Source organism: Melozone crissalis, unplaced genomic scaffold (genome assembly GCF_028551555.1).
Source record: "Melozone crissalis strain CALT ecotype California unplaced genomic scaffold, PUWL_Pcris_2 ptg000013l_1, whole genome shotgun sequence".
NCBI classification, from domain to species: Eukaryota; Metazoa; Chordata; class Aves; order Passeriformes; family Passerellidae; genus Melozone; species Melozone crissalis.
The window spans coordinates 10256479-10281469 of NW_026535791.1; the positions used below are offsets into that span (position 1 = coordinate 10256479).

The window sequence follows — 24991 nt, forward strand, 5'->3', positions numbered from 1 at the left end:
AAAGGAAATGAAATCTTGAAAATGGAGAAGCAAGTTTCACAAACACTCTGGAAGGGATGTATCATAAAAAAAAGAAAATTTGGAAATGGAGTGGCTATAAGCACGATGAAATGAGGTGCATTGAAAAAAGAAGAGAAGCTTACCAAAATTGACTACACTGAAATCCTCAAATCAGGGAACAAAGTGAAATGAAAAGACAGGAGAAGAAATTGATGCAATGAAATGCTTAAAGAGAAAAAAAATTCTCCAGGAAAAAAAAAAATCTGATACAAAGTGAAAACAAGGAAAGCCAATGGGTTGACATGAAGTGCAGGAATATCAACTGAAGCCTGCCCAATTGATCCTTATTGAAATCAGAGGACAAAGCTGAACAAACACTCCAGAAAGGAGATATGGTCAATCAAAAATGAAATTGAAAATTCCAGAAAATTTGAAATTGAGTGACTACAACAAATGTACTGAGCTGAAATGAGGTGCAGTGAAATAGACCAAAACTTGTTATAATTATTACCTTTTGAATCATTAAAATCTGGGAAGAAAGGGAAACAAAGAGAAAGAAAAGGAACTGAAGAAATAAATTTCTAAAAAATTAAAAAACTGATATGACATGAAAACAAGAAATGCCAATGGATGACATGAAGTGCAGAAATATGGACCAAAGCTTGCTGAAGTGATCATCATTGAAATTGCAAGATTTCATTCCCTGTCCTGAAAGGAACCTCTTCCTTTCAGAAAAGGGAATGAAATCTTGAAATCGGAGGACAAAGTTGTACAAACACTCCAGAAAGGAGACATGGTCAATCAAACATGAAATTGAAAAAAAAAATCCAGAAAATTTGAAATGCACTGACTACAACCAACTGTACTTAGATGAATGAGGGGTACTAAAACAGACCAAAATTTGCCAAAATAATTTATTTTAAATCCCTAATATCAGGGGAAAATCTAAAGAAAGTGACAGGGATAAATGTGAAATAATGAAATGGTAGAAAAAAAAAGCAACCGGAAGTTAAGTGAAAGCAAGAAAAGAAAATAGACTGATATGAACTGCGAGGAAATGAACCAAACCTTTCTGCATTTACTCTCATCAGGATTTCTATTGCTTTCAGGAAATGAAGAATTTCCTTTCAGGCATGGAAAGGAAATTTTGAACACAGAGATGAAACTTTCAGATGCGGTCTGGAAAGGAAGTATTATCAATTAAAATGAAAGTGCAAAAATGGCATAAAATTTAGAAGTGGCTTGAGCACAACCAAGTGTACTGAGAGTAAATTATGAGTAGTGAAAATGACTGAAACTCGCTAAAATTTTACTTACTGAAATGCCCAAATGAAGAAACCAAATTAAAGGAAAAATCAGGCAAAGAAAGTGAACAAATTAAACTCGTGTAAAAAATCCTGGACACAAGTGAAAACATTAAAATGGCGTGGGATGACATGTGCAAGGAAACAGTCAAAGCCTTGCCAAATTGGCTGGTTCTGGGATGTAGGGAGGGGCTCTCAGTGGCCATCACAGCTGCAATTAAAACGGAGCTGAGCAGGTGGTTCCCTTTCTCTTATCACCCATTCAGGGGCAGGGAGGGGCCTCTTCTGGCCATCAGAGCTGTGATGACAAGGTGGCTCTAGGGGTTTTGGTGATCTGGAGTGGGTAGGAAGTATGTGGCATGTCTTTGAGGGCATGGCACGGCACATCTTTTTTTTTGCAGCAGCAGCTCATGCAGGCAGGGTTAGTCATCCTCCTGCTAGTGGGGTTTTTTATTTTATTTTGGGGTTTGGTTGGTTTTGGGTTTTTTTCAGCAATACTCACCAAATTTCTTCACTGAAGGTGTTACTGGGCAATGGAATTGTCTGCCAGGGAGGTGCTGGAGTCGCCATCCCTGGATGTGCTTAAAAAAAGACTGAATGTGGCACTCAGTGCCATGGTTTAGTTGATGAGATGTTAAGTTAGGTCATAGGTTGGACTTGATGATCTCAAAGGTCTTTTCCAACCTTGTTCCTCCTGTGATTCTGTAATTTTGACAGAAGCAGCAGGTAAGTCAATAGTGTTATGCTCCCTTGGCAGTGGTGACAATGTCACAGAAGATCAATAATAAAATTCCAGGTGACTAATGAAAATACTTTAAATTGTATTTAACACTGTCTTTATGTGGGAAATAGATTTCCCATGGAAATTGTTTCTTTTCTGGTTTATTGTAAAGAATTTTTTCTTTTGCAGTACTAGCATTTTGTTTCAGGTTTATAATTGCTTTTATTTGGTCTTTCATCACTTCCTTCTCTTGACCATGCTGGGTAAATCTTGGCTCGCTATCATACATCTGGTTCTCTCTTCATCAGCTCCAGTGTGTGAGTGTGTGGGAATATTTAAGTTTTCAGAAATTATTCATGTTCTGCAGAAATAGAAAACAAACAAACAAGCAAGGAAAGAAGTAGCTTCCAAAATGAAGTGCTCTTCCCCCACCATACATGGTCCTTAATGAATAAACTTTCTCAGTATTTATTTCTCCGGGGAAATATGAGCCAGATTTGGGTTAGAGTTTGACTTCCTAAAACTCTGGGTGTTCAGACCGATGTTTTGGGTTCTAAAACAGAACAAACTCTAAAAAGTGTTTGTTCTGTTTTAGACAGTCTTAACTATTGAAATACTTTCTTACATGTATTTTCTATTTATGTGCTATTATATTTTTTGTGTTATTGTTACTATTGTTTAGACATGACTGTCAAGGGCTCTATATCATATCTATGACTGGGTAAACAAATCATTATTATAGACTCTTAAAATCAGCAGAGCACATTTCTCTGTGGCTGAAATCCTCATGCTTCTTCCATGTGGATCTGATTTCAGATCAGAGCTGCACAATTCAAGGACAATAAATTCACTTGGGAAATAGAGAGTTTTAGATCTTGGGAATTTACAGTCATGTAAAAATAACATCAGTAGAACCAGTCCTCAGATGAGGTCTCTCATAATCTCTCCTGATTTACATCTCTCAGTTAATGAAATTCTTAATAATTAATACATAAAATTCTGGATGTCTTTTAAAGCACCCACAGAAGCAACTGTATAATTAAAAAAAAAAAATGAAAAAAATGTCCCTCTAATTTTACTTAATAAAAGTGAAGGGAACTAATAATGTGGATATTCGCTTCTCTAAATGTAACATATTTATAAAAATATATCTCTTTCAATTTTCTTTTCTCTACTTCTTTTTCTTGATGTAGAAGTGGATTCTGTTAAATTAGTCATAGTGAAAGAATATTTCCATGTTTCTCTAGCTGCATTTGTTTTGGATATGGCTGAAAAATATAATATCTGAGTACCACACATAATTAATCCAAATAAAACTATCTTTTAATCCTATGGACATAAGGTCAAAGGTGACCTTTCAGTATTTGGTCTTACTTTCTGCTTTTAGAATTAGGTAGCAGAAAATGTAAGACATTTTTATTAGTGGAGTTACACATTCTCTGTAAAAACAAAGTATTAGATAGGGAAGATATGGAGAAGAAAAAGGGATAAAAATTTTTGCACTAATGAGCATCTGTGTAGGACTTTCTGTGTTTTTCTGAATATCTTTGAATGTTTATTGTATTTGAGACAAGCTGACACTTTCAGAAAATGATGCATCACCCGTCTTGTAAACTCCATTTTGTATGCCAAAAGCATAAGTCATTAACCAGAATGAGTTGTTTTGCAGCTGACATTCTCACCTGGCCACATTTAAGGAGCAGTCAGTGCCGTCCATTATATTTATGAAAGGTTAGCTCAATGCTTTCAGATGTTCTTAGGGTACTAATTAACTACAAAACCTCATAAATCTCTAAAAACTGGAAAATCTCTGTGTTTTTGGTTTTTATTGTTTGGGGTTGGAGGGTTTTGGTTTGTTTTTTTTTTTTTAAATGGAGACTGGTGTTCAAGAATACAGTATTTCAATCCTCAAAGATTTGCTATTACAGGAGAAAAAAAAAGTCTTTTTACTAGCCTGTTAAATTAAAACACATGGATTCCTAGAACATTATTTTATCTTGCTCACTAACCATGGACTTTTATTGCCTGTTTAAACATTTATGGAATAATTTTATTGTGAATTTAAAAGCTGAGCACAGAAAGCAAGTATAGGTGGGGCTATTCCTGCTTTTTCAGTTCCATTGAATAAAAGTATGCCAGCTCTTATGAATTAACTCTTGACTCTATGCCGTGGAAGATTTTGTAAATTCTCTTAGTAACCTTCAGACTGGAACCAGCCTTTCTGGAAACACCTGTTTTACATCTTGAACATTTCCTCTGTCTCCACTGCAAGCACTGCTCTCATACTCTCACAATGCAGCACTGAGGGTGCTGCCATCATGAGACTTCCTTTGAACAAGGACATCCTCAACTGCATTGTCAAAGAAGAAAAGTGGGAGAAAAGATTCTGAAGAAGCACCATGCTGAACTTGTGTTCATTTCAACAATCAGCTACTGGAAACAGGTTTCTAGTCATAGAACTCCCTCTTAAATGTAAAAAAGTGGCAAGAATCTCTATCAAAGACAATTATCCTGATATTAAGTGTCTGAAATCGAAAGTTTCATTGGCCCTTGAGTGTATCAATGTGGTACCATGGTAGAAAAGTAGTAGATTACAAAGAGCTAAAGGCCAGAATGAAAAGGCCACAGCAGTAATGAGCAGTGCAACACCTACTGCTGCACAGCACTCAGTTGTGAATGTCACAGTCAATTAAAGAGAGCAGAAAGTTTAATTGAAATGAAAATAGCATAACTGGTTTAGACTACAGACAAAGAAACCCAAGGCTGAAGGGGGATGAGTACAGTCAAAGAAAACAGTAGTCAGAAAAATATTATATAATTAAAAAATAGTGGCTACCCAAAAGTACAAATATGAACAGTTGAAACGATTCATGTGCATAAACATTTCATAGCTATATTTAGCAACAGCAGAGGATTTGATTAATGTAGGAAGAGAATTACATGTTGGAGGCACTTGTGATGAAATTGTACGAAGTAGTTCTCTTAGAGTTCTAAAGTCATGATGGTTGAAGTTGCAGCTGGTTTTGCTGTTTTGATATTAATGCGAAATGACCTCTGTTTCATTCTTTACACTTCTACAAATAAAGCAACTTATCAAGTACTAAAGCAGTGGTTACTGAACTTGGTTCAATGTAGTTCAATGAGTTCAACTTCTTTTCATATCTGGAGGATTGAAATTCATCTTTAACTGCAGCAATTTATTTTGGAGTATATCCAACTACTTAGCCATAAACTGTCTCAAAGGATCTCTAATCTGCTCATGCTGCAGCGAATGTAGGGTCCATAATTAAAACTTCAGCGAGGGGAAGAGTTTAAACACAAAGTAAGATTTTCTCAACAGAGATTAGAGTGACTATGTTGGAAGACCGATGTGCCCAAGGACAGTTTACTCGTGTTATCAAATGGTTGCTTGATATGGGAAACAGGCAAACTTTGAGTAGGGAGTTCCATCTTCCCAGGGATAAATATATAGTGTTGCTATTGTTACATGGATAAATATATAGTGTTGCTATTGTTACATGCACATTTACTAACACTACTGCATTCACTAGCACTATCATCACCAGCACGATTATTTACTATTGCTATTTACCAGTATTATTATTTTTGTGAGGTTACCCTATTCAGTAAAGCTTTTGGTGTCTCTTAAGCGACTTTAAAATGAAGATGGATTATGTTGTTATCCAACTTGTACCACTATATTCCCAAAAGAACACTTGATACTAAATGTTTTGAACTGTATTCAAAAGTTCATTGCCTCTTCACAATATTTCGACATGATTTACTTCTTTTCTCTTTTATGCTGCTTCTCAGAATATAATGAAATATTCATCTGAGGTTTTGACAGTAATTGGAGTGTTATAGCTTGCAATATACATATAGAATTTAAGAAGAACATATAATAATTTCTTTGTGTCTTTTTTCTATGCTTTATTCCTGTGAGGAAGCTAAGAAAAAAATTTCCCCCTCAAAGATCAGTCAAAGGATGCCTTTAAGGAAGAAGTTCTTGCATCAAATACACTTTTGAAGAATTTTGAGTGCCCAAATACCAGAAATTTCACCTTTTATAGCTCCCAAAAGCTATAACTATAGATATGCATTCTCCTGGAACGAGGTACTATTTATTTACAAAAACAACTTGTATTGAGAAAGCCGTAGAAGTTCTCATTAAATCCTGATCTATCAAAAAGAAAGTGCTGTGTGATATGTTTAGCTTATACCACTCAATGTAATGGTCTCAATCTATGAACGAAGAAAACAAGATTAAAACCAGCTGCAGAGCTGTGGTTACTCCTGGCAGAGGCTTGGTCTCTGATAATATTGTACCACATACAAATATAGCTGTGGCCTGCAGCTGGTCCACAGGACCCCATAGTCTGAATCCTCTGATGTTCTCACTTCTGCAGTGCCCTTGAGGGCCACAGAAGCATGCAGAGTCAGAAGGAGCTTTTGCAATTTTGTCTTGAAGGTAAGCATGCAGCACCTGGCCTCTGACTGTGAATCAATGTGAAGCACTGTCTTGAATGTATTCAAGCTGCCTCCTGTCCAGCTATGCCAAAGTGGAGAAGTCCTGCTGGGCTGTCTGTGCTCTATTTCTCCAGGAGCTGAAGAAATGAGAAAAAAAAAGCTGAAGAATAAAGGGCAGTCAGGTTTTGTCCTTACAAAAATAAAAAGATAAAAAATTTTAAAAATGTTTTCTCAACATTTTAAGCAACCTAATACTCGTATTAAATCCTTTTGTACTTAGTTTTCTAGCTGCATGAAACATTTAACGATTTTAAGTTCTGCTACAAAAAAATGTGTTTTATAGGGGTTCATATCCTGGTCCATTTGTATTCCTCCTATATTGATGCTAATGGAAGCTGCAGGAAGGGACAGGTAGGGTAGAACTTTTTATTTATTACTTTCTTTTGGGGAGAAAATATGCTCAGCTTTGCAAAGCTTAATAATGCCTCTGCTGTGGCATTATGAGCTTTGCTCTGTGCATATCTTGATCTTTCTTGGCACAGGTGTCCTCTTAGAGGCATCCAGTGAGAAAGGGGTTTTTTTTGGCTGCCTGCAAAGCAGTAGAAGTCCATCAACATTTTAGTTTTGGATATATTTTGGGCTCATCTGTTGTCACAGAATGAGGTGCTTATTTAGAATTACTTTTAAGTTTCATCAGGTCCTAATTACATCAGGTCCTTATTACTGTCAAGCTTCAATGCCTAAGAATAGCATAAAAATAGAGCAAACATTGATTTTAAGTATGCTTTATTTATTAGACTGATGTCTCAGTATTAGGATGTAAGAAAAAATGAAGGCAGCAATAGCCTCTTGCTATGCAATAAATTGTGTCCCCGTGGTTTAATATCCTGCCCACCTGCACTGTCTCTGCTGCTCTGTCATGTATCCATGGCTTAGAATGATGCCCAGCACAGTGGGGTCATGATGGGATGGTGTGGCTGATATTTCACTTTACTGTGTTGGGAACTTTATGCACAGGAGAAACAGGCTCTTATGATGCCAGAATAATAGGCACAACTCTTAGACCTGTTGTAGTTAAATTGTTCTGATAATGGTGATGTTTGCAATACAAATACCGTGCTCACGCACTTTCTGTCTGGAGTGAAACCATGTGGCTGGAATGTGTTGAAAGCTCTTTTGAGCAAGCACTGTCTGTTTTGAATTTGGCTAGTGTAAAGGGAGTAAGCTTAGGACTCAAAGGCATTACAAACCATGATGAGGAATGAGAAATTTAATGCAGTAGTGGGGAAGGACTGTTAACTGGCATGTAGAAAATTTTGTGATGATGTGACACATTTGCCTTATGGCATCTTTGGCAAAAATGTTACAGTAAAAAAAGAACTCTCTAAAAGAGAGTTAACCTAATACAAATAATATGAGGGTATTCCACCATTATTATTATTATTTATTTCTTTTTATACTTGTAATAATTCAGGTGCTTTCCAGACAGAAAAGCTGCAGGCTCTGCCCCAAGGAGCTTACAATCTAAAGGTGGACAAGGAGAGAGACGTGAAGGAGAGAGGGTCTACAGAGCAGTCAAGAGGCCAAGATGGAAACTAACCAAACAAATATGATTTGAACACATTGCTGCAAAGCTATACAAACTATTTTCCAATTATGACTCATATTTTCCATTTTGGTTTAACTGTATCTGCCATGACACAAACAGGTGTAGATGAAGGAAGCTTTCAGTACGTGACATCAGAGAGAGTAGCACATATGTAAAGTAGAGCTGGAAAACTCACCTTGAAGTATAGAGATGAGAGGGGTTTGCCAGGATTTCTAAGACACAGTTCAGTACCAGGACAATTTAGATCCAGAATGACATGGCTTTAGGTCAGGCCCTACAGGTTTACATGGGATAGATTCCATCAGAAATGTAAATTCACTCTATGCATCTGGAAGTTCCTTAATACATCCCAATATGAATTACAAAATCTACCACGGCAGGGCTGAGGAAGTTAAGAATGAAATAACAACACTTCTGTAGTATATTCCGTGGGGGAAAGAATGGTGTTGAAAGCTAGGGGTGGTTATGCCAGTTGTAAAATGACATTTTTAATAATGTAGAACACCAGCCAATGATTAAAAAAACCCCACAATGTTTAATTTTAAAAATACTGGTTTTAACTAAGACAGTGAGTCACTCATCAGTTATGAAAAATACTATTAGGTTTTCTTTATACATTTAGTATCTATTATAAAACACCCAATCAGGTTCCCCCAAACTGTAAAATTGCCAAAGAAACTCCCTTAAGGCATGCCTTCTAAAACTTCTCAACAAATTGCCATATTTATTCAAGTACTCAGGGGAATCACGGTATGCATTTTTATTCCTGAAGTATCTTTCCCTTATCAAATCCAAGTGTGTTGTAAAGGCGGAAGCTAATAAGCAGCTGAATATTAAAGTGCATAGGTTGTCCACATGAGGAAAAATAGATGGTTGAAGAAGCAGTAGCTGTGGTGATAAAGGCTTCTTGGGGAGTAATCCATCATCAGTTTTTAGTATGCCACAGATATTTCTTTTCCTCTAAAAAACATTTCTACAGTCTTCAAAACTTGCAAATGCATTTCTAACAACGGAATCAGGACAGTCACACTCCTCTTGCTGTGAGGGAAAAGTTGTAATTAAATAATCAAATAGACCTATTTTTCATAATTTACAGGTATTCATATTCCTTCAATAAATAAAAGAATATAATTTATCTTCTGATTCTCTATAGATTTCGACACAAGTTTCTAGCAATTTAAACAAATGATTCTAATAGCTTGACATGAATTATGCTGGCAGGAGCCACATATGATTGTTATGGTGCACAGAATCTTTTAAGAACCTACAAAGTTAAATAAAAGCTTACAAGTCTCTTAAGCTACTTTTTATTTGCATAGAAAAATATTTATCATAGGAGTCAACTATCATATGAGAGAAATTCCATTTGTTGTAATTGAAAAAGATAGCTAAAAAGTTTCTGTGGGTTATTGCAACAGTACAAGAATACAAGATGCTTCCATTTATTAAAAAATGTAAAACAAATCGTGAAAGCTAAAGCAGGCTACAAAACAGAAGGTCCTCATATTTTCTTTCTCTTGACTACTATGTTACAAGATCATGTGCCACAGTTGAGTACTATAAAGTGTAATTCTGCATTAGCTAATATAGTTCTTAAAACATTCCCCCCAAAAAGCACTATGCAAAATATATATATTTGTAAATGCTTCCTCCTGTAAGCATCACAACCTTGTTATCACATAGTCCCCCTGAACAATTGTTTCCTGTTTCCCATCAGAGTCAATGCTAATGTCCAAAGCCTTGCCCAGCTGATCCTGTGGAGTGGCAGGTTCTGAGCTCTGTAACTCCATTTTCTCTGTTTCTGAAGGACAAACACTCCCCACTTCGTGTGAATCCAAAGACTCACTGGTATTTTGTGACTCAGCTAACACACATTTTTTGCCAGGATTTCGGAAATTTAATTCACAGTTCATGATCAACTCTCCCTCTTCCAGTTCATCAGTTTTCTCACATTGTTCTTCTGCCTGTTGGCGGGAAACTTCTTCAGAAACGGTGTATATTTTATTTTTACTCTGCTCCACAGAGTTTGTTTTTGATCGTCTGTGAAACAACCCAAAATTTTTTATGTCTGTTACAAAATTCACACGCTTTTGTTTCTCCTGAGTGGACTCTGACACCATCATTGCTGAGCCATTGCTTACACTATGTCCTTCAGAGGCGATATTGGCTGATCGTGGGTGAATCATCGTTGTTATGTCAAAAAGGCTGAAGGGTTTCTTCTTTCCTTTCTTGTTTCCTTCGCTCTCACTATTTTCTTCATTTTCTGACAGAGAGGCAGTGTCTTTGCTCATCTTTCCAGTCTGCAAATTAGACAGCTTGCTTCCTTTTAATAAACCCAGGACTTCAAAGCGAAAGCTGGAAATATCTTGTTTTAACTCCTAAAAATTAGGAAAAAAGATGAAATGTCAGAACATCAAAGCTAATTTGACTTTTCCTTTGAAATAAAAAGAGAAAAAAAAACGGGGGGATAAAGGGCTTATGTTTGGGTCAGTAATAAACTTTACTCTCTCAGTGTTGGGACACCTGGCATCTTCAAGGCTGAAGATCTTGCTCTAGGAAGCAAGTTACATGCTACCTGAATAACTGAGTGTAAGAAATATGCTTCACAGTTTTAAAATATCTTACTAAGTTACTAAAACACCTACAAAGATAAAAATAAACACATACCTTAAAATTTTCTTCTGTCAATCCTTCCTCAGTTTTGGCATCTCTTATCATTGCTGCAACATACCTTTTAACCAGATTTCTCATAACTTCCTAAAAATACAAAGCATTGTATTAGCTTTCTTGGTATTAGTTAGTAAATATACACTCACAGGCTCTGCCTGGGCTTTTTCATGCCTTAGGAACATGACAAAAACTATACAAACCTGTTTGAAAATTTGTTTTGCTATTTGATGGAAACTATTAATGCTTATTATCCTGAGAAGGGATATATTGGGTTTGACCCAAGGTATGTTTCCTGCCAGTAACACCCAGCCTGGCAGCGAGTAGTTGCTGATGCCTCATGAAGAGAGCAAGTCTGGTGTGGTTGTACAACTTTATTTCCAGCTATTCTCTCTCAAGCCTCCTGCGCTGTGAGACACAGTGACTCTCTGAACAAAAATGATAGTTCTAGGTTTAATTGGCTGTGACAGGTTTTCTTATGCATTTTGAACTAATGTAAACTTCCAATATTCAAAAATCCTCTGCCAGTGAATTCCACAGTATGGAGTAAGATTCTGTTTCGGGGTTTTATTTTTAACCTTCGGTCTGGTAGCTTCCATTGTTGTCTTCCAAGAATTCTAGAAATTATTTAGGTTGAAATAGATACCTGGAGGCTGTCTGAGTCATCTCAGGGCCATGCCCAGTCAAGTGCTGAATATCACCATGGGTGGAGATACTGCAGCCTCCCTGAGCAACGTTTTCCAGTTCTTTACTACCCTCACTGTGAAGACAATTCTCCTTACATTACAGAATGACCCTTCCTTCACCTTGCGTCCATTTTGTCTTTTGCATTGTACCTCAAAGAGAAATCTGTCTCCTTCTCTCTAACCACCCACTATGATATTTAAGGCAGCAGTTATATCTCCCCTAACCTACTCCAGGCTGAAATCTGAGCTGCTTACATGACAGTCCTCTAACCATTGGTGGCTCCTTGCTGGATCCCTTCCAGTTTGTTAACATCTCTCTTGTAGTATGGGGCCCAGCCATGACATGCTGCTCTGGATACAATCCCACAGGTGAAGGCTGGAGGAGAAAAATCACTTCCCTCAAAAGGCCTTCTATACAGCCTCACTTATCCAGTGTAGTACAAGTGTGGTATTGAGTTTACAGATAAATGGCAAACTGCTGCTCTGTGCTCACCTTCCTCATCATTCTAAAGATCCCTGTTGTACTTCCCACAGCTTCCTCTTCCTCAGGTTGGAAAAGTCACAGCTTACCTAGTTATTTCCCATATGGGATTCATTAACTACTAAGCCTGCAGCTCACACCTTGTTAAACTTCTACACGACAAAAATTCAAAATAAAGATGAAAATTATTCATTGTGAAATAATAATCCAAAAAAAGTAGAAACTGAAGAAGGAAGGATGAGAAATAATTGCTTACATACAGGAGATCTAGGCAGAGGGGTTATTAAGGAAGTTATTATTACGGCATTAAAGCTGGAGAGATGAAGAGCAGGTTCTGATGGAGCATGTCAGTTCACTGTACATACGGTCCTGATGATTCCTGGCAGGCAGGAGTTTGTTTTTTTTAAGGGCAATCCATGTTACATTGGGCAAAATACTGGATAGCATGTTATTGCTCCAGAAAATATCCTTTTGCTCCAAAAAGAAGATAATTGTATTCTGAAAATCTTTTGTTTGAACATCAAAAATACTAAGCTTGTTTTTTGAAGAGGAAATAAGTACAGATTTTATGGTTTTTCCCATTTATTTTCATTTTCCACTTTCTCATGAAACTCTTCCATATTTTTCTTTCCTTATGCAGACATTCTGAAGTCACAGAAAAACAATTGCCCAAAGAATAAACATAGGCCTGTACCTGGTATTGATGATGTCTCCGCAAATTGTCAGCTGCACGTCTCTGAAAAATAGAAAAGAATAAAAAGATATTAATCTCTGTGGGGAAGTAAAATATTTAAGCATAGAAAACAGCAGGCCTGTGCATTATACAGTATCTAGCAAGCTGAGAAAAGAGGTTCAAAATCTGTTGAAAAATGACAGTATTTCAACAAAGCCTATCATTTGCCTTATAGAAAGGGGAAGGCTGCTGTGGGGAAGGCAAAGTTGATTTTCTACATTTTGTCAAAATGCTTTTATTCCTGCATCAGCATGGATGTGATGGGGCAGTCAGGTCACAGGTTGCAGAGTCCCAAGGCCAATGATCTGAGAAGGAAGTGGAACAATGGATCATGTCACTCACTTGTACAGACTGAAACATATTTTACTGACTTGAAAGAAGCTTGACTCATGTCAAGTTAGATTTTTCTTGGAGGTACACAGTGAAAGAATGTGAGTCAATGGACATGAGTTACAGAAGGGAAATTCTGCATGGAAAATCATCAACATGGTGGGATTTGTAAAGCTATGGTGTAAGCAAGACACTTGCTATGGCTCCTAATGTCTCATTTAAGGTAAAGCTAATCAAAACCTGCACTGTAAAACTGTGTTAATGAGAAAAACTCCCCCTTAGTTCTCTGTTAAAACCACTTAGTCATAGAGAGCTGTATGGAAGAAAGAAACAGCTTTCAACACAGTATGGTGTTGATAAGGAGGGAGGGTAAAAGGACAGTAACTCTGAAGAGGAGCAGCAAAAAGAAGTGTGGTAAGATGAAAGAATCGCCCAGGTTTCAAGCAGGTGAATTAAATTAAACTGGCATATCTAAGGGCTGCCCAGAAGAAGACAGGGAAAAAAGGCCGGATTTATTTATTCCCTTGACTTCCTTTTGTCCTCAATTGCATAGTAAGTTACATATCTCCATCCTTTACAATAATTATTCCTAATTGGTGAAAAAACCACAGCTTTAACTTAGACTCTCATATCTGCAACTGACAAAAAAATAATGTGTCTGACCACTGACTGTATCTCTACAAAACAGAACACTTGACAGAAGCTTAAAACGGGGGAAAGGACATCCAAGGGACTTGTTAAAATTGACCTCAGTTGCATAGTAAGGCAGGCACATCAAGTTATTTAATCTTTATGGTTTTTTTTACTGAAAGAAATGATGAACCTTCTCCCTGTACTTGGAGTCAGGTTACACTTCAGGGTTGATTTCTTGTTTGCAATTAATTTGAGAGATGCAGTGGCTTCGTGGCTGGGCTAGCAAAAACTAATAGAAAGGGGGAAAATCATTATTTCCTAATCAGTCTGAAGAGCCACTGTGGGGTAGGGCTTTGTACATGAGAATGCTTTCTTCAGTATTTTTCCAGATTGCGTTTCTCCATCTATGCCTTGTAAAAGAGAAAACGGATATTCCTTGTGATTAAGGATGGAGGGATGGGCAAGTTTGCCCATCACCAGGGCCAGAGTGGACACTGCAGCCGTTGGAAGGCTCATACCCTCACAGCACCCGAACTTAGCCGGTTTTTAGAAAAAAAGAAAAAAATCAGCTTTCTTGCAGTTGGCCACATGATGGAGATGTTTCATTCTGCTGAGAGAGCACTAAGGGAGTCCATGGCTAAGAGAGCTCTCAACAACAGATCTGACTCACAGGTGAAAGGAAAAACAATTTAGGGTGTAATTGAAACACACTTCAGGTAAAGTGAATAACTCCTAAATAAAAAATGCTGATTCTTTTCTTGCACAATACTTCCTGCAGCTGCTGTCTATTCTGCTTTAATTTACAGTGAAATGTGAAATAAATGCACAGGTTCAACTCTGTATCTGTAACAAGAGCTATCTAGATACCATTTATCCTTTTTTTGCAGCCAATTTGGAAACTCCCAGAAACAGAGGCTGTGGCTTTTCCCCTTAATGTAATGCCAACAAGTACAATTTGGGATAACTATGTGAAAAGATTTATGTGATAATGTGTCAGAACAGTTCTACTGCACTTAATTGTTTTCAATCCATACCACCAAGAAGCTGCAAGAAAATTAATTTAATTTTATGCTTGCACGCACATCTACATACCTCCTCCACAGGGAATTACACATAACCTATCAAATTTATTATCACCAGTTCTCTATCTCTCATTTAAATCTTCAGGTTCCATCTCCACTTCCTAATCATATTTTGCTTCCTTTTGAAAGCAGAATGAATCTTTGCCTAAACACATATGAAAACCAGTCTATTCACTAGAAATAAAATGTCATTAACATTTATATTGTACTTATTTAGTTCTCAGCTGGCCTGTTTTTCTCAACCCAGTTATAGTCTAATTTATGGTTCAAAATTTGTTTCAAGTAACCATTGTTCAGTGTGCATGAAGAAGTTGAAAACTATGACTGGCAAAAGGATGAAAGCTTAATTTTACTAAAAATAGTAACAGGCTGGGAAACATAGTTATGCATGTTGAATACAACAATGAAATTGAAGGGGATGCTGCTGTCACTTTCCAAAAGGGGGCACTAACATCCTTTAGGACGCTTTAATAGTAGCTCCACTAGTAGTGTTAATTATTCTGATCCTCCTGTTTATGCCATTGCTAGCAATTTACACTTTTTGGAAAAAAAGATCTCTTCAGCAGACAAAAATTTAATAAAATTGTATTACTTATTTTGATGTGTTTCATTAAAATATATTTTACAATGCAGGAATACAAATCCAATGCCTGCACTTGACCTTAAACTGCTAAGTGATAAAGAAAATGGAAATATTGTCTGAAGCTGTGGGATATATTCCTCATCTTGACTAGAAGCATCACCTTTAAAGGATTAGAACTTATCTGTGTTGACAGAGAAGATTCTCCATGAAATGATTCTTGGCTATACAAGGAACACTCCAGATTATTGATTTCCACACCAGATGGAAGGCATTATTTCTTTGCTCAACTTTCAATAACAGACATTACAGAGAAAATACAAAATGCTTACACTGACTTAGAAATAGCAACATTTTCCACTAGGTGAAAAAAGAAAAGGAGAAGGGAAAAGGAGATTTTCTGTGACAAATGATAATAAAATTGTGTAGGTTGCTCAGAAAATGGCATAAAATTCTGTATAGCTAGAAAAGAGGCAACTGTTTATCTAAACATCAGATGCAAAAAAAAAATTACTGAAGCTATCTCTGGCAATCCTCTCAATTTTCACTTCTGAAATACTTAAAATTATAGATGAAACACTTTTTGGTGACTGATCAGATGTAAAGTAGAATGTAATTTGAGGAAAGCAGTACTGTTTGTACTGGTGGGACTAGGATTTCTTTTCCCATATATCTTTTTTTTCTGAAATACAGATGGCCAACAGCATCAGCCATAAGCCATAAGCCTTGTGCAGTCAGGAAAACCTCAGCCTAATTAATAGAATTATATTACTAATCTGGCTTTTACAAAGGTAAGCTAACCAAATTAATAAAACTGATACAGATATAGATATAGATGATATAGATACATGTGAAAAGCAGCACACAAGCATGCACTTATTTCAGAATTTTAAGTGTAGGAGATAACTGATAATAGCTGAAGAAAATGCTGCATACCTGGGATATGTCAAAATGATAGAATAAAAAAATGTGCTGAACTCCGAGTGGTAGAGGAGCTCTGTCTGATTCACAGCAGAGCTGAAATATCAGTAAATCACATGTACCTCCCTGGCCTTCCTTCAGCTGAAGCTGTGGCTAGAGAAGCTGCCATCAGCATGGCTAGGCACCGTGCTGCTTTGGAGAAAAAGCCTCTCCCTTGAAAAACCTCCCCCTGACTTCACCACCCACTGCTTCAGCTGTCCCTCTGCAACAAAGGACAGAAGAACCACAGAACTGACATCCAAGGAAAAGCAAATTAATTGCCTTTTTTCCAGAGGCACCTCACAATGCCACAGACCGTATTCTTGCCCATGATAGTTATGTTATAAACAGCAATGTAGATGATCCTCCCAAGCAACCATGTCCTGCTTATTTTTAGTGGCATTTCTCTTCTTCCTATGGGCCAGATAAATCATTTCACTACAATGTGAGCTGTAAACTGTCCTAACCCTCAACCCTTTCTTTACACATTCTGCCTGCATATACTGAACTCTCAACTGTAAACATATATAAGTTTTACAGTGGATTATTGATACATTTAATTTGATCCTTGATTCAGTCCTAGTTCATGATTCCTGGCTTTTTGTTATTGAGGACTTTTTGCAGAGATCATGCATAATCCTTGCCAGCTCCTTTCTGTCTATTATCTATTTTGTATCCTCTAGCACTGACTCACTCTTTGGATGCACATTATTGCTTTTTCTACTGGAAAACACCATAATACGTCACTGCTGATTAGTGCTTCCTAATAGGAAAGTTAACATTTAGAGATTTCAGAACAGAATGTTTTGAAATCTGAGCTCTGCCTTACAGACAATGTGGCATCCATCCATCCATATAGCAAATATAAGAAAATCATGTTATAGCATTTTTTTACTCTTCCAGACTTGGTTGTAGAGAAGGAGAGAGAATTTATAATGCAGGACTCAGTGAAAAGGACTAGATCTCAACAAAGCTTATCTTGTAGCTCAGAGGCCAAAGTTATTACAGAGCAGATACAACTGAGCTGAAGTCCTCTGAGATCCTTGAACAAAAGGCAAAGAAAACTCTTAATTAACTTTTGGTTGAAAGGGCATAGAGGTCCTAAATTTAATTTGTGTTGTAGCTTGTTGGGACAATTGAAAAAGTTCTAGGAAATCAAGGCTGAGCTGTAGGTATGGGAAGTTTGTCAGAACCAGAAAGAAGTGCTCTCCCTCAGGACAAAAGATGAGATCACTCTGGTGTGCCCATTTGTTGACAGATGATTTAACCTCTTGGAGGATGTCCAGTTAACAGCACCTATCTGGTGGTTTGCATCTATCCAATGTGGAAATAAGAGCACAGAGTGCATATGCATATATCATACTCCATTCTGGAGCTTGGGTGAATAACTGGGTCTGGAAATTGCAAAATGTTCCAAATTCACGTAAAACTAATGGGGCTTGTGTTACGCTGAGGAATTAGCTGAAAAACTTTGTAGTTTCATGAGATGCCCATATGGTGGACTGAATCTGCCTGGTCAGCCACAGGCACTCACTTTTTTCAGGGAGCTGGAAGTGTGGTTGCCATGATGGCTCTGCTGGTAAGCTCTCTGTTTCAGAAGGGTTTCAGCTCTAATTCCAACTAAGAATAGTTCAACTAAGAATCTAAGATTCAACTAAGAATATCTATTCTGCGGGGGAAACCAGTGATGTATATGGCCCTACTGTCCCACATGCTTTAGGGATTCCACTTTCAAATAATTAAAAAAAAAATACAGGAATCAACTAAAAATGTCCCACATCTCTCCCTCATGGATGTCCTCCATCCCAAACAGATCAGTAATTAGTGGTTCACATTCAAATCATAAGGAAGCTTGGTTCAGTTCCTTCTCTTCTCCCAAGAGAGCACCTTAGCCCCTGAAGTATCTTAAAGATCTTGAGAACGAAATTTCTGTTGTCATAGCTTTTATGCTTGGGGTAAATAATTAGATATCCACTGGAGAACAGAAGTAAATCTGGGTCTCCTCAGCCCAAGATATTTGTTTTAAGTGGCACCTGCTCCTTTCTTCAAACAGAAATTTCATCCTGAAGCTGAAAAGTCTTTCCCAACAAAAGCTTATTTGAAACTGATATATATTAATTAAAAGCTCTGATGTTTAGAGATTTTGGGGGATTTTAACTTAAAAACAAAAAGAAAAATCTTTGGAAATGTGTATTTTGGAAATATATTTTTCCAAATATTTGGAAAAATTCTCAAGTAGCTTGGTGCATAGACTCCCTACCCTTTGACCCTTTGCTGTAGCAGTTTTCCCAAATCTAAGATGTGGGTTTCTTGAAGGTGGTATTTATGTACCCTAGCAGGAGGTAGGTGCAGGAAGTAGACATGATCTTTCTGAATCCTCTTCCTCATCATGCCATTCAGCATAGAGTTGGGAGCACCCTGTATCTTTATTATTCCACTTGTCCATTCCACTTGGAATGAGTTTACTCCCAAATCTGCAGTTTGAGAGGGTAAGAAAAAAAAATTTCCTTATCCCAGATGGAAGGTCTGACAAGAAATATTGTCCTGAAAGTTTAGCTGGGCTGTATAAGGTTTTTCTTTCTCTGTCTCAGTCGAACAGAAATACTGTGTTAAGCAACCCTCTGCTCTACACTGGCATCATACCATTAATTTTAATATCATTCTCTCAGTTTACACTAGCTAATCATCCCTACCAAATGTTTAACAAATGCCTAGAAGCATTGCCCACTCTCTCACACATATAAGTACATCACTCTCTCTCTTGACTTTTTCTTTCTAACAACATCTCATAGTTTCTCCTTCTGTTGGTCTCTGCATTTACTTTTTCACTTCCTGTATTACACAGAGATGTTTTACTCTTAAGATTATTCACCATTCATGCTAGTTAATGTTCTCTTTAAAATTTCTATATGAATCATTGCTAGTCTTTCTTAACTTAAAATTTTTTTCAGTGTGCTTCTTGTCATCCATTACTGGTTTGATTCAATATCACCCTCATGTTTATTAGATTTTTTTCCTGTCTGTTTCTTTCCTATATGTACTAGTATGACATCAAAATGAAAGAGTTTTGCTTTCACAATTTAGATACCGGCCAACAATATCAGTATATTGCAATAAGCGTGATTTGAAGCTTTCTACAAAGAGGATGAAATCAATTTATCAGCATAGTAATTGTGAATTAGTTTTATATGTCACTTTTCCTCTTTACCATATATCTGTACATGCATGTGAACTTGTTCCTCCAAGTACTTCTAGAGATTAAACTGCATTTCAGGATGACAGCAGAATAGGTAGGAAAAACTTATTATTCACTTATCAAGAAATAGGGAAGAAATACAAAGAAATGGTTGATATAGAAACAGTCCATCAAATAATTGTATCATACCCCCTGACTTCTTTGAAATGGATGGAATTTTTTTTATAAGAATCAATAGCACAAGGACCATACCCCTTTCTTTTCCCCCTTACCCACATTCGTCTCCCACTTAATGCTTGGCTATCTGAGTTCCTGACAGACTTGAAACATTTATATTCATCAAATCACTACGGTATAAAGAAAATGCCATTATCCACATCTTATCCCAAACAGTATTCTTCATGCTGGAGCTGGCTAAATTCAGTCTAGTTACTGAGGTACTGACTCGCTCATGGGAAATGAAGAAACATAACTAGAGAGAATTAGCTGTTGGTGGGTTAGGATGTTGCCTGAATATTTGCACTGACATTATGGAAAAAGCGTGTCACTGACTGAGGTATCTCAAGTAGATGAAGTTAAGGGGGAAAAGTTCAAATCTGCTTTACCAACTGCATCTACCAGAGAAAGTAAGCAGCTGAGATATTACACAGGCATCTGCTGAATCCAGGTGCAGAACTATTCTTGGTCGCCTTGTGTGTCTTTTGCCCTCTTTTTTTTTTCCCCTAGAAATGTCACTGCTAATCAGCAGTATCAGAATATGGTATGATTTCAGAATGGGATTCTGAAATAGCTCTACCTTTAAATTTAAGAAAACAAGTCCAAGTAAATGCTGTCACCTTTGAAAAAAATTTTTAATGGGAACAGCTTTTGGTAAAAATGCTTTTATGGCAAACTCATTTCATTCCATGTAGAGAGACAGAGACACAGACAATGTCCCATGATGAATACTTCATACATAAGTCTCTGGTTCATGGTATTCAATTATCTCTGAACTGTGAAACTTGAGCTAGGGATTAGCAACCAACAATTCTGACACTGACAGACAAGTGTACACATTTGATCTCTTGTATTTTTTATTGCTCTTAACCTTTCTTGAACTATCTGTAGATGAAGCACAGTCATGGTTCATAATTTATTGTACAGGGATATGATGATACTTTCTCTTCAAATACATTGACATGAATGTAAAAAGTTAACATTCTCTGCTAGAATAATTGTCAAACTCATATGCACATTACTTGACAGATCAGACACTCTGTAAAGCTGAGAAAAAGTCATCTATATAGCAAAGAGGAGGACTACAGGCAGAGTAATCCACACAACTTACCCCTATTGTTCCAAAACTTTCAGGCTTTCTTCTAATTTTTTTCTTGCAAAGGTGTCTCCATAACCATTTGATCAGATACCACAAAGACTTTGGGCTTGGTATGACATTAAAAGGAGTGGGCAGAGTTCCTCCTTCTTCAAAGTAACTCATCCAGAGTTTTGTTCGAGCAAACTTCCACTCAATGTCTGCATGATCCTGCACACAAGAAACACATCATCGACATAGATATTGCTGTAATTAAGGAGGTGAAATAAGCCCCTAAAAAATCTGAAAAAACTAAAGGTAGAACAACCTTGTAATGCTAATGAATTGTCTTTTTAAAATACTGCCATCTTTTGACAGTACATCTTTAACACAAAACAAAGCTGAGCTGCTTTACCTCAGTAAGATGTTCGATATGTAAAGTATGTACCTACTTATAAGCACTTTTTTTCCCTGTTACAAGCTGTTAAATTATTGAAAGTATCTCAAAAAACAGAAAAGGTAATTACAAGCAGAGAAATACTACATTTCTGGAAGAAGCAGTTTGTTGTAATAGCAGCTCACCATTATTCTGCATAGATCAGACTAATTATGCTGCTCTGCAGCAGCTGCAACAGGTCAGCAAGGCTCATGCATTTTCTTAGAAATTACCAGTCCCCAAAATTCACAAATAGGTTATCCAAGAAATCATGAGGCTACTAAAATGATTGAGTCAAGTATCTCTTTTTTTCTTACTACTTCAGAATTCAGTGTTTGGAATAGGTCGGGGGTGGGTTTTAAATTTTTATTTGAAATTTCATTTATTTTGGAACATATATAGCCTCGTAAAATCCTGAAATTTTTGGGAAAATGAAAGCTAAAGGTCATGGAAAGATGTTGAAATCCTAGCAGCTGAACAAGAAGTTTAGATCACTAATGTTAGATTTGGATAGCCAAGAACCTCAGCTACAGGTCTAGTCCCGGTCATACAGTAACAAAAGCAATAATTTACAACTCGCAGCAAGAAAAGTAAGCACTAAGTTTTGGTGAGTGGTACTATGTTGTGATCTGTTTCACTAAACTCTGACAACTAGAGTTATACAAACACAGGTGGTCAGTGTCTCTTTTGTGGAAACACTTGTAATTTCCAGATTGGAAAAAAGGCATATTTATAATCTTAAGACTGTGAAGCTTTCTTTTGTTTGCTTTCTGCATGATCATATTTGAATTATGATACGATGAATCAGTGTTTTTTTCTCTAAGACTCCTTAATAGACACTTTAGAAATAAAACTATGCCAATTGCTCTGGTAATGACAAAGGCAGTTTTCATTGAAGGAGGAAGCAGGACTGAGAAAGTCCTGCTTTCTCAAAGGAAGTTGAATGAGAAGATATGACCTTTAGTTTGAATAGCTAGTGTCCTTGGAACATTCTGTTAACTGTATGTCTGTGTCAGATAAAAAATAAAATAGCAGTCTTTCAAATGCTAATAAATATAATGTATTAAAAATGAAGCAGCAACAGAACAATTCTGGGCAGTCTTTTTCTAAAAAGAAGTTCTGCACAGTGCAGCTTGGGCAGGGCTGTAGCCCACCTCACTTGCCAGAAGCATCAGGACAGCCCTCTCAACCCAAGAGCTGGCTTCCTCATCTCTTCCCCACTTGGTGTTGTGGGGAAATTTCACTTTAACCAGTCCAGCTTGGTTCTGGTTTCTTGTCCTTCCAGAGCAGTGCAAAAGAATCAGAGCCAATTGCAATATTTGTCCCAATGTCCTGTCTGTGAAGTGTTTTACTGCCAGAAAAATTGAATGTAGGAACCGAGAGAGGGTATATATTAGAAATTATCTAAAAATAAGAAACAACTTACAGCAATGAGTTGGTAAGAGTTATTCATCATGGCTATTAGCATGTTGAGTAGAACAACCAGAGATATTACATTATAGGTACCAAACATGGTGGCCCCAACAAATTCAGTGAATTCATGCCTTGCTTTCACATTGGTCACATAGAGATTGATGAGTCCAAATATAGACCAGAATAATGACTGCAGCGTTTCAAATAACCTGAAAAACAAAACCCAGAAGGAATGGCTGTATAATAACTGCAAATTTAGTCTTCAGATTGTTCAATTTCTCCCAAAACACACAGAAGTTCTTGACTTGACTGAGAAGAATGACACTTATCACAATATAGACAACACGGAGGGAAAACCTAACTAGTGAAACAATGGCCTAGTCTTTCAAATCTGGGCCTCTAGATATACAATACAGAGTCTATAAATAAGCCTGCAAACAAAAGGCTGATTTTGTTCAAACTTCAGAGAGATAAATATAGTTTCAGAGATGTCATGTTGGACACCTTCTTTTGAAGTACTTTGACCCTTTGCTTTAACTATAAGGGGTAGAATAGGGATCCGAAATAATTCAAGTATGATTGTAAAAGTAATTATTGTGTCTCGCCAGGATGTTGAAAGAAGTATGGTATCCGCACATTATGCAATTCTGATTTGTTGAGACCAACTGAGATAAAAAGAGTTGAATAATTAGAAAGGCATTATTATCATTAGCATATGTTTTGTTTTATAAAGAAGGGAAACACACACAAAAAAATCATGCTACTCTCAAAAGAATTTTGTGTTTTTATACCTAAAGCAAATGACATTCCCTTAGAGAAGTTTGTACAACATCTAGGAAGCTAGTCACAACGATGAACTTTAAAAAAAATAATCCTCTGCAGCTAGATACATCAAAAATTTTCCTTTTTTGTTCTGTGTTCAGCTATGCTGTAGTGTCATAAGAATAGTCCTGGTTAGATTGCTCCTTGAAAGTATGGAGCACATAAAGCATCACATTTTGACATGACATCACCTTCTGACACTAGTACCAGTACTCCCCACTATTTCCCAGATGAATGTTGCTTCCCTCAATGCTGAGCTCTGAAAAATTTCTGTGTGGTTTTCTGTTCAGGTCACATAAAGTTTAGACCTGCATAAGTGTTATTAATATACAACATAAATAGGCTGTGCCTGAGGAAAATTACTTGATTAAGATGATATAAAGGCTGCTATTTTTATAAAGTTATTTTCTCTAAGAAGGAAGCCATTGGTAATAAATATATTTTTTAAAAAGCCTAGATACACAGAAGGTAATAGTTAAATAGATATTTATAGCAGTAGTTTGATGTAGATTGAAAGGTGAAAGACAAGAGAATTAGTGTTCATTTGGCAGTGTTTTCGTTCTGTAGATGAACTAAAAACTATAATGAAGTAAAATTGATTTTCAAGTGAAAGAAAAAGAAACAGTTTATAATAGAAATTAGAAATTTGATTGTTTGGAGTCGAGTCAGTAGAATCTGGGACTGCATGTTTTTTTTACAGCCTATCACATTTGGAAGGAATCTTCAGGTTTTAGAACACCAGACTTATTTAATGCCCACAAGTAGACATGGAAGAAATGCATAGTGACAGCTGCCTGGATGAGCAAGGTCTGACCTGGTGACTTTATGCAACTTCTGATCTCATTTATCTTCCTCTTATCTCTATTTTACCTCATATCTTTTGAGATATCTTGAATTGTAGAGACTTCACTGTGGTATGAGGAGAAAATTATTAGTCACGAAATGTTGTTTTTTTATTATTATTATGGTAATATTAGATATGTTTGTCAGGACACCACTGTAATACCAACAGAAAACAGAGGTTCTTTTCTGTAGACAGCATCGAAGTCATTAAAATATTTGGGGGAGGAGGAGGATGGAAGTAAATAGCTACTTACGTTGAAAATGCATTATTCTGCTTTTCACATCGTATTCCTTTGCAGTTGCCAGGTTCATTTGTCTCATAATAGAAGTACAGCTGGTTCAATCCATTTGCAAAAGCGAGCAGCACAAGGCAGTATATGAAGAGAAACTTCAAAATGTCCAGCAACATTCTTCCTAGAGATATCTGCAGAGGTCCCAGGTGAGAATTTGCAGTGAATAATGAGATCAAGCGCAGGGAGCTGAAGATGTTTGCAATTGCAAACAGAGCCTCAGCCACCAGGGTTGGATGCCACATGTCCCAGCTCTCCCGTGGAACTAACCCACTGTACTGAAAACAAGCAGAAGGGAAGAAATTACTCCTCTATTTTGATGCATGAACAAGCATGTCAGTTCCTTTATAAGCTGCTCAATTAATTTGCAGATATCACAATAAATTTTCACAGTAGCAAAAAATTTTCACAGTTTAAAATTTCTGACACTGCAAAAGGAACAGTTTT

At 36.8% G+C, this 24991-nt stretch overlaps 1 protein-coding gene across 1 annotated transcript in view; it reads right to left on the minus strand.

The window, feature by feature from the left end:
- Positions 1 to 7966: 7966 nt before the first annotated feature.
- TRPC4 (transient receptor potential cation channel subfamily C member 4) overlaps positions 7967 to 24991 on the minus strand; it is a 132727-nt gene continuing 115702 nt past the window's right edge. Inside the window, exons 6-11 of the mRNA XM_054271765.1 lie at positions 24509 to 24822; positions 22603 to 22798; positions 20777 to 20971; positions 12630 to 12671; positions 10769 to 10858; positions 7967 to 10479 (exon numbers count right to left, since the gene is read on the minus strand). Coding sequence (XP_054127740.1) covers positions 9763 to 10479; positions 10769 to 10858; positions 12630 to 12671; positions 20777 to 20971; positions 22603 to 22798; positions 24509 to 24822 — 1554 coding nt within the window. The 3' untranslated portion in view covers positions 7967 to 9762. The remainder of the gene's footprint in view (positions 10480 to 10768; positions 10859 to 12629; positions 12672 to 20776; positions 20972 to 22602; positions 22799 to 24508; positions 24823 to 24991) is intronic.